The sequence below is a fragment of the Lycium barbarum genome, chromosome 9, assembly GCF_019175385.1.
Source record: "Lycium barbarum isolate Lr01 chromosome 9, ASM1917538v2, whole genome shotgun sequence".
NCBI classification, from domain to species: Eukaryota; Viridiplantae; Streptophyta; class Magnoliopsida; order Solanales; family Solanaceae; genus Lycium; species Lycium barbarum.
The window spans coordinates 23,076,478-23,087,476 of NC_083345.1; the positions used below are offsets into that span (position 1 = coordinate 23,076,478).

Below are 10,999 nucleotides of genomic sequence, written 5' to 3' on the forward strand. Positions count from 1 at the left end.
CAAAATAGATCAGTAGATGATATATAATTTGTATATTTTAAATATATTTCGTGTATACACAATTCACAGGGATGTATTAGATACATCAACATATACGAATTCAAATAAGCACAAAATCATCATGGCGTTTCACACGGATCTGCACCCCTTTTATATTAAGGTAACATGACTATGTACCCAAAAGTTAAGCCACTCTAATGAGGCAAATAACAAGCTCAGGCCTAAATAAAAAAGAAGATACATTTTCCAGTATAGTCATATGGTATTTCAAAGGTCAACCTTATATATAAGTCAGCAGGAAAGATTCAAATTTAGATCTTGCCATGATTTAACCAACCAAAATCTTAAAATATTTACCGAAATCATTCCAACATACCGCCTCCATATAGTCCAATAGACTAAACCTTTCAGGACATTTTTTAGATCTTATTAAGACTATGTGAACCCTGTTTCAGACAACAATAAACTTCTGCCAACAACCGAACCAATAGCAATACTTCACAGGCCAAACAAAGAATCCAAGGGACCATACTTTCCTTCATGCATTGACTTAAATTTATGTGTACCATTTCTTGCATCAGCAAATGTGAGGTGCACTAAACAATGAAATACACCTTTTGAAAATAGAATAGGGCATTAAAGCCATGCTTTTCAAGAGGAGTTAAGGCATGTCATTACACACTATAACCAGGTTATAAGGAAGCTTAATAGGATTCCTAGTAGATGTTCATACTTCACACAGAGCATGTGAGTTCATATTAAGGAATAATAGTAATGTTAAATGTATACAAATCATCTTTTAAGCATTTAAGACACTTTCAATAGCCAACCAGTGAGACTGCCACAACAAGTTAAATCATTTATCAAGGAATTAAGATCAACACAGAGTTACTTATAACACTATTAGAGTCGGCTATCCTACAGGTGAATCACCTGATCAAACCATTAACTAAGCGAAGCATAAACAGATGTGATAAACTAAACATAAGCAAGACTGAACAGAAATCCATACTGAGGACTAGGTAGATCATATATAGTTTGATCAGCATATTAGCCTAAAACCTCAACTAAATAAGACTAGACTGATACACATATAAACACACAGTATGTTATACACACACAAACATACAGAATGCTGGAACTTAAAACCAAAGGAAAGGAGTTTACAAAGGTCTTGGTCAGTTTAATAACTCAAGTTACATGTTTTTTGGTCTCTATGAACGTAGTTTTAGATCTAAGCAGCCTTATACAAATTGGTACACAACTTATCATCAGGGTTTAACATACAACAAAATTTAAACTTCCTAAAGCCAAACATCATTTGAAATAACAGCTCTGTATTGACTAGCAACCAGACATATGCATGCTTAAAGATTACTTTATGCTTTCAAATACCAAACAGCTACTGACAAGTCACATAGGGATCAGGTAAACCATCAAACATACTACATAAGCATTTTCAACGATTCTGACTAAACAAGATATTCAAGCTAGCACACTATGATCAAATTAATCACTTACACAAGTAAACCAATATGCTAACAGGATCGTAATAGGAATATAGCAAATGCCTGAGAAAGCAATAGGTAGAAATAGAACCAATCATGTACTTAATAAAATTTAAGACTAATAACATCTAAATCATGCCATATAGTAACTAAACGAAACAACACATAAAACATGCTAACCTAACACATAATCAACTACAAATAACCAAAGAGACAGAACAAAAATGCAAAGTAAAAAGAAAGGGGAATTACAGGCCTTTTTGGGGTGCAGCGAACTAGGGTGCGGGGCTTCGATATCCACTCGAACACTACATAAATTCGAACTTGCGTATTCTCGGATTCAAAACGAACATCCACAGCCCAAAAAACAGGATTTAATTTTGTGACGATATCGAACAATTAAAAGCCGATATTTTGAAAGGGGACCGGAACCATTAAAGACTTGTGTTTCGAAATGAATATCAAGAAGTATTAAGGTATCTCTTAGGGGGTTTCTGAATCGAAAAAAAAAACCTCAGTTTCCTTGGGGAATTTTTGAATTGAAAACCTCTCGGTTCTTGGGAGGTTTTCACCAATCAAAAATCCTCAGATTCTAGGGGGGTTTTCACCAATCCAAAAAACCTCTCTTGATGACTTAAAAAACCGATTATTTATAGGGCGATTCTAGAGTTTGTTGCGAAGAAGAGAGAGAGGAGCGGGGACAGAGGGGAGTGGGGTGACAAACGGAGGTGGAGGGAACAGAAGCGTGGGGGGACAAGGTATGGTGGAGTGGCAGTGGCGTGGAGAGGAGAGAGGGAGAAAGGAGGGAGAAGGAGAGAGAGAGGATAAGGAAGGGGGAGGCGGCGGATCAGGGAGAAAATGAAGAAGGGGACCCTAGTGGTTCCCTTATTTTGGACGGGAATTGGGCTTCCGGGTCGGGTTAAAAAATGGGCTGGTTTGGCTAAAATATAGGCTGGGCAAATAAAAAGAATAGGCTGGGCAAATAAGAAGAATGGGTTGGTCGGAAATGTTGGCTAATTATTTGGGCTGGGGTGAATTAAGTTGGGCTGGTAAATTAAAATGATGTCAGGTAAATTAAAATGTGGACTGGTTTTTTGTGAATTGGTCCGAAAATAGTACGAGTTGATTGGGCTACTACATTTAACTAAAAGACCTATTTAAATAACTTGTGTTAAAATATTACTTAATATAAAATATGCAATTATTAGTGCTCAGATAAAAAATGGTGTTGTAATAGCCGTGCAATAATATTTCGAAAATTCACAGTAAATAAACACAATTATCTAATTATGCAAAGATAAATGCGATGCGTGTGCGTAAGCTGGCAAAAATGCCGGAATGATAAAATTGTGAATAATAATAATAATAATAATAATAATAATAATAGGTAACTGTAATAGAATAATAAAACGTGGGTATTGATAAGAGGCTAGTAATTATAGTAAGATATAATATATATATTTTTTAATTTTCCAAAAATATTAGAAGCATAAATAGGTATTTCGGAGGAGAGGCGGGACAAAATTGGGTGTCAACATCACCAAAAAGTTACACTTCATCCATTGATATCTTCATTTGACACAGCAAAATAAATCTAAATGCTTCAACAACTCATAACACATAGCAGTCATTAACAGTTGTAATTTTGAGCAATAACCAAGAGAAAATGCCCCGCCATCATTGAGCTTTGGAGGAAAATTGCAAATGACCACAACTTTCAGTTGAGAATTACAGTATTAAAAATGCTAAGAAAGATCAAAGTAAAGAGAGCTCCAAAGGAAAATAGTGGCTGCTAAAAATATTTCTTGATCATTGAACTGTGAGCAATTATGTAGCTTTCACTTTTCCATGCAGATTTCTTTTTCACACCTCTGTTGATTGCTTCTTCACTATACATTAGTACTGTTCAGGGAAAGAAAAAAACAAATAAAATATTCGTCATCTATCTTGGAGAAGTATCAATTAACTACATCACTATATTCACTGAAAACATGAGATAAAAGCACATACTGAAAGAAGCTTTCAGGATATATAAGGTCAAGATCCTACTATGATGAAATAATGTAGCACAGGGTAATTCAACTGTGCATCTCTTTGTCTTGAAGTATAGCAAAGATGGGATTGTGACCTGATAAGGGGAAATAGACAAGCAAAACATTAATATTTTCTAAAATAGTAAGGGGGGCAAGGCTATGCTATATAAACTTCCTTTTTCTTTTATTTGTCTCAATGAGAAGTCTTTATGTTGTCCATAGCTTTAGCGCCAGAAATGTATATAGGGGTATCTTTTGAATCAAAACTTCTTCTCCCGTCAACTTTGGACTGATACATTGGGTTAAACAATCGATAAGAACACTAAAAGTAATCTTTTCACATTAATGCTGCCTTACTTGAACTTCTATTTCATTTTAGTCATTCTTTCTGCATCTTTTCCTCCAAATGCAGCTCACCTTAGAAGCTTCCAGCAAGAAAGCAGCGGAATAACTAAGCATTTTCGAATAGGTAAACCAATACCTTAACAGGAACATGAAAAGGAAAACAAATTGAACAATTTGCTGACTTTTAAATGCTTTTGACTACAAAAATTGGTCAAAGCAGAGCATTATTTCTATGTAGGAGGTTTTATTGACTTCATATGGAGACAATAACCTTTCAGATTTTTCAACCTTAGCTTCGGGATGATGTCAAAGTGAAGTTTCTTGTATAGTGAATTAAAATGTGCCTTCATAAATCCTGCGAGCACAATATTAAAATAGCATGGCTTACATATATATCTTATTTTTAACATTATATCAACATGTCACTAAAATAATATGAATGTACCATTCCATGAACATTAAGTTTTCAGGGAATTAAAGTTGGATGCATATACCAGTGTTTGTACCGGTGCTCTGGACTTCCCCTCGTTTTCACACTTTTTTCTCCATGCAAGTCTGCAAAATATCAATTCTAGCATTTTGATGTTTACCCATTAATTAACACTTGAAAGAGATATGACCCATTAAAAAACAACAAAAAGTACACCACGACTTAATCAAATCAAGCAATTGTTGGATAAAACATGAACCACTTCCATAAGTTTTTCTTCTATTTGTCTCTTTTAACTCTTTTCTCATCCATTACGCACATCTCTTAATCAAAGACATGGAGTTAAAATCTTAATTTATAGTTCTTTTTAATTACAATTAAAAGGACATATAGTTACCGGTATTGTCCACCAATAATGAATCATGCAAAAAATCAAGAAGCTAAAGCTTGTTATTAGGAATCAATAATGCAAAAGAAATGCCTCCTTCAAATTACCTAGAGAGACATGTCCATTGAGCGTATCAATATACGCCTTCTCGTTATTTTTTCACTACAAAATGGTCTTTCACCCTGAACTCTGAAATTGAAAGAAGACCAAAAAAAAAAAAGAAAAAAGAGGAGAGTAATCAGAATAGCAAACAAAGAAGAGAAAACAGCACATCCATATAATATCATTTACCGAGGAAGCAGAAGCCCTTTTGAAAGAAGCTATTCAGGAACAAATGAACCGTTTTATACTTCACGAACAGGCATAAAGAAACACTCATTCTTTTATATACGTTTTCTTTAATTGAATGAACATTTTGATTCTCAATTTCTCAAATACTTCATTTGGTACACGCCTGGTGCGACGTCTCAAATTTCTATCAGTGCGTCGTTGTTCCTTAATCTCTTGAGCTCTACGCACCACAACATCTTTGTTTGTGGACATTTCTATCGAAGCGGAGAAACAACCCATTAAGAATAAAGGTGGGAGGCAAATTAGCACATATTGAAGCTGGAATCCTTATAAATGAGAATGAAATTTAAATTTATGAAAAAAAATTGGCAATTTTTTGAACCGAATCATTTTCTGAGCTTTAAATAAGTGCTCTTCATGAATTAGAATCTCATAGAGTTGTTGAAGTAGCTATTGCTTTCGGAATTAAGCTTCGGTCCCCAAAAATTCCTCAAAAAGATTACTACTTCCTACAATATATGGGAAATAAATATTCTAAAACACAGAGAGAGGGGGGTTGAGAGTGAAAAAAACAATTGGAGGGAGAGTAGGGTTAGTAATTGGGAAAAAAAGACGGTGAAAAAGAAAGAAAAGACCCAAATTGACAATCATTAGAATTTGAAGGTGGAGTTAGGACTCAAATCTAGTCTCCATCGTTGTTTGACAGGGAGAGCTCGGAGGAGAGACATGAAAAGGGCAGCCCGGTGCACTAAGCTCCCGCTATGCGCGGGGTCCGGGGAAGGGCCGGACCACAAGAGTCTATTGTACGCAGCCTTACCTTGCATTTCTGCAAGAGGCTATTTCCACGGCTCGAACCCGTGACCTCCTGGTCACATGGCAGCAACTTTACCAGTTACGCCAAGGCTCCCCTTCAAGCCGTGACACATGAAAGAATCGAAGAATTAAGTTCTGGAAGAAACGGGGAGGAACTGAAATAAGTGGAATAACAAAGTGAGACTCACATATTAAATGACTGTAATACCCTTCGTCGTACCCATGACTCACACTTATTATATAGTTAAAAATAAAAATATAACATATTCAAATATTATTTTAAATATCTGGTATAAAAATATAACTTGTATTAATTTTATTCTAAATAGTAAACAAATTATAAAAAAAATTACAAAATTAAAATTTAACCAAAGTTGAGAAATCTCTCCAATTATGGTGTATTTTAATCGCACTACCTTTTAATCACACATGAGTCTTTATTTTGATCCCTCCAAATTCAACTCAATTTTTATTTGACACCCCTAACTTGGAGAAGAACTCGAGCTTCCCAACTTCGAATTAGCATTTGATGTAGTAAAATTTGAAGAAGCCATTTATGCATTCTAAATACTCGTCCAAAATTCTATAAACCAGTGTCAAATACAGTTCGAGATTTGTACTGCAACTAATTATAACCCATGTCACTCAAAGGGAAAGCGCAAATATTTAAGCAATTAGTTTCAACTATTTTCTAGTGATCGTACCACATACAAACAGTGAACAGAAATATTGATATAATTAAAGATAAGATACACTTATTAGTAGGTACAGGCAGTAGACATACAGTATCTATGATCATAGCTGATGGTGTTCAATGATCCCAAAAAAAGACCGCTACCAAAACGCGCATATTACACAGTTTACATACAGATTCTCTACACAATTACACCCCTAAAACATGTCCACCAAAATGAAGTATTGCATGAGAGGACCATCTGCAGAAACTTCAGGTTTTACATATACATATACGTAGGATAAAGAACAGTAGTCTCCGACATGCTCATTCCTTCACATAGGGGTGGAATTTTTTTGTGATGCTGCACTATTTCACAAGTCGCTTCATCAGTGCAACTGGAGTGCTATTAGCTGCTGAAGACGAATTCCGGGCATTCTTCTTTGCTGGTTTCTTGCCTTCTGCTTTTGGTCCAGTTTGTCTCACTTTTACTCCCCGTATCAACTGATGTATCATTCAACAATGTTAATGAAATTAGCCAGGAAATTAAGTCACACCCGATGTGATCAACAAAACTGAGTGATTTGAAGATAAATACTATGGACTTACATATTTGCCACACTTGGTGTCTGCGTATATTACGATGAAGTCTCCTTCTTGAAGTCCATTAGCTCGTACGAAATCTCCTGATAAAAATGGTAGATGATACATTTATAAGTGGGAATTAAGTAATAGACATTGTAAATTTACACTATCAAGTCATAGAAAATACAACAAGTAGCCCAGCCCGCCTATGGATTATTCACCGGGGAAAACAAGTCATATTTTTCTACAACTAAGTTAAAAAACACACCACTAATGATTAAAAAAATCTATACATTCTCAACGTATATTAGTTAACTCTTTACAAATAAATCTATTCTAATAAGATGCTAGCAGGATCAAAATGTGTCCTTGTTACCTGTGTTCTCCAGAAGGTACATTCTGCTCTTGTTATTCGGCCAAAATCTGAAACACCCAAAAAACAAGTTCACAAATTGAGCAGAGCAATTTGGGGAAAAAATTGATTAATTTTATGTTCTTGTAAAGGAAAATTAACTAGACTAATTATGACCATCTCCAATCAATTGAGTCCACACACCTATACTTCATGTTCCAAACACGAGAAGTTCCAATATCTTCCATAGCAATTGAAATTCCATCTCTTGATTCAAGTTCTGGCAGATGCGATTCTGCTTCTTTCTGTTTGTTAACAACATTAAGAATTCATCAAGCATATTAACTAAAAACCTGAAACGAAAATAGATCAAAATTCATGACGGCAAAAATAAGTACAAAAATAATGTACCTTTGGCAGCACAATTCTTCCAAGATTGCCAACATCGCTCTGCTTCAGCACTTTCTGTAGCAGGAACCTTAGGTTCTTCTCTGTTTTCAAACCCTATCATAGAACATCCACACAAAATTTAGGGCTGCTTACATACATAAATAATCTTCATGTCAAACGATCTTTGTTATGTACACTGATAATAGTGCAATATTTTTTTTTGTTGTAGCAGGTTCCCTGCCTTTTTGCAGGTGAACAAGGCCATTTAATATGGAAAGTTACTTGAAATTACTTTTTAAATGACATAATCGTGAAACAAAAGTTACACTCTAACGAAAATGTGGCGAAACAAAGAAATGAACCTGCGATCGTTTGTCCGCAGAACCATGCTTCTGATAGTTCTGTGGTTGCATCCCGGGCCTCTCGGTCGTAGCATGTGGTTGTGGTGCCTCAGGTGGTGGAACCATCATCATTGGTGCCGGAGCAGCAGAAGGCCAATATACCCAATTTCCTGGATTATTAGCCAGAGCCATTGCACAATTCTCTCCGACCATCCTTAAACTTTGGTCACTACTTTGGCTCTGATGCTGCGTTTGATGGCTATGGTGGCGATAATGATGCGACGATAGTCGCCTCGACCGAGCCATTCTCTTCTTCCTAGCCTCTTTGGTAGCAGAAGAGCCCGACCTCACCATTCTCTCGCCATTCTCATCGAAGAGTTGGTAAGGATATTGACGGAACAAATCGTGAGGATTAGCATTTGTGGCGATGTTGCAATCATCCTCAGGAGTTAACGGGTTGTATTGAGAAGCTTCCATCGGGGAGAATTGCGATGGAGGCCAGGATTGAGCAGACTCCATGGTTTGATATTCCATGTTCCCATTTACTGTTTGACTCAACGGAGGTGTAAATGAAGGTCCGTCACAGTACGGATCGCCTACAAACCCCGCGCTCATAGGCGTTGGGTAAAAGTGCTCGGGGGGAGGGATATAAGTAGGGGGAGTTGGCATATATGGTGATGGATAGAAACAAGTACTTGGATCAGGAGCAACAGTTGTGTTATACTGGAAACCGGAGTTCGGGTTTAGGTTCGATTCATGAAGAGACTCTTGATATTGACACGGCGAATCAGATGATGCTTCACTCATTCGTTTCTTTTGCAGTTGGTATTGTTCAACCCATTCAAGTATGAGTCTCAACAACTGTTTTTTCCCTTCTTTTGTTCCCCCTAAGCGTTTCGAAGCACTTTCTATAGTGGAACGCTTTAGCTTAATGTTCCTCATATCTTCAGCAGAGATATAGTCTTTGTTTTGCTTCAACCACTCAAAGAAGATAACGGCCAGCTCGCCGTTACCTTGGAAAAAACTCAGCCCATCATTTTGATCATCACCACTTTCGAGCTCGGGTTTCCTTTCTTGATTATCGTTTTCTGAGAGTTGGAATGACTCAGACATGTTGTAATCTTGTGGAGTTTGATCATTTTGGAAAAGCGTACAAGGGTCCCAAAATTCATTTCCATCGATCAAATCCATGTATCCAAGATCTTCCATCACGTTTAAGCAGTCATCGTCTTCGGGAAGAGGGAGATCACCTTCCATTGACAAGATTTTCTTGTTGATAGAATTAGAAGAGGATGCTGAAGATGATGAAGATGAAGTTCGAAAAGGATTAGAAAGAGGAGGAGCTGAAGAAGTTGATGAAGAAGATGACATGCATGGAAAATCAGGGATAGGGGTGAAGTCTGTGGAAAAAATGGAAGTGTCATTGACATCAAGATTATGCACATGATGACTATCTCCATCAAGAAAAATATCTGTGTCACCCACAATAGAACCAATCATTTGTTCTTCCTCCATAGGTTCAAATTCACTAGGCTGCTGCTGGTATTGGTGTTGGCTTTGAATATCTTCCATAGCAACCATAACATTTTCTAGTCCATCCTCCAAATCTTGCTTACCATCAAACTCTAATCCTCTTTTCATCTTTGTTTAGACAAACAAAAAAGCCTTTCTTTCGTTATATACGAAGGTCAAAAAAAAAAAAAAAAAAAAAAAAAAAAAAAACAAGAAGAAGAAGAAGAAGAAGAGAGGCTGATGAGAAAAAGAGAAATTTAGAGAGAGAGAGAATGGGCAGAGATACTCTGCGTACGGATAAGGAAGTGAGTAGTTGCTTGTAACTGATTAAGGAAGCAAGCTAGGTTTAAAGGAAGCAAAAGGGGCCCTTTTTTTCTCTACACTTTCTTATCAAATCTGCAAGTGGGATTGATTTGTAACATAAACCATCTGCTGCTAGGGCCTTGAGTATCTTTTTAAATAAAAATAACAAGTATAGTGAAAGCGACTCTTTCTGGTTCTTGATTATTAAATACACAAACACTTTAAATTACTCTATTAAAGCACAACAACTTACAATTTAAGTACTGATGATACCTATACAAGGGAAATTAAAATTTTTGTATCATTACTCTAAATAAAATCGGTAGTTTAAAAACCAAGGCGGAGGAAACACGAACAAGTGGAGAATGGAAGTAGAATTCAGGCAAAACCAAAGAAGTCATGAACTGTGAACAACAACTCTTTTTATCTTTCTTCCAAGACAAAAATTTGTAGACTGTATTAGTGAAAAAAGCACCACACCAAACAACAAACTAAAGTTCGTCAGAATTCACTAATAAAAACAACCCACCGCGGCTTATTATCGCTACTAACTTTTGTCGACATTTCCGGGAAGTTCCATAAGAGTTAGCTACTTTTGTTGCAGATAAGTTCAAATAGTTTTGGTTTTTTTAGGGGGTTTAACTTTGTTGTTAAGTAAGAGAGAGAAAATATGTAAGACAGAGAGAGTGAAAGATAAACTGATAAGGGTGGTTTTGAAAACTTTCAAAAATGAGAGAAGAAACCACCAAAACAAAAACCTGGTGCCGTTTGTTTCTACACATATTCCCGTATTCTCCGCCATATGACATACGTTGTCATCTAAATGGTGCTAGCCAGCGGTGCTCTTCTGTTCACACTTTTGTAAGGTGAAAAAAAAACATTAACGTTACTCCACCATTGATGACACAGGCAGCTCAATTCTCTTTCTAATATGGGTAAAAGAATATAGTAACAATTTGTGTAACAGCTTGTGTGGATGGTTGCTAATTACTCCCGTTGTCCCCATCATAAGTGTCACCTTAGAAAAAACACGCA

General features: G+C 36.3%; 1 protein-coding gene and 1 long non-coding RNA gene across 2 annotated transcripts; both read right to left on the bottom strand.

Moving 5' to 3' along the window:
• Positions 1-3,045: 3,045 nt before the first annotated feature.
• LOC132610197 (uncharacterized) lies at positions 3,046-5,202 on the bottom strand. Its single transcript, XR_009571059.1, has 3 exons — positions 4,996-5,202; positions 4,812-4,893; positions 3,046-3,410 (listed from the first exon to the last, which is right to left on the bottom strand). It is a non-coding gene; the product is annotated as an uncharacterized LOC132610197 (long non-coding RNA).
• Positions 5,203-6,525: 1,323 nt separating this feature from the next.
• LOC132610670 (B3 domain-containing transcription factor ABI3-like) lies at positions 6,526-10,687 on the bottom strand. The gene is made up of 6 exons (XM_060325002.1): positions 8,171-10,687; positions 7,830-7,922; positions 7,623-7,723; positions 7,443-7,489; positions 7,091-7,167; positions 6,526-6,985 (listed from the first exon to the last, which is right to left on the bottom strand). The coding sequence occupies exons 1-6, from the start codon at positions 9,788-9,790 to the stop codon at positions 6,851-6,853; spliced, it is 2,073 nt and encodes a 690-aa protein (XP_060180985.1). The 5' UTR covers positions 9,791-10,687; the 3' UTR covers positions 6,526-6,850.
• Positions 10,688-10,999: the final 312 nt, after the last annotated feature.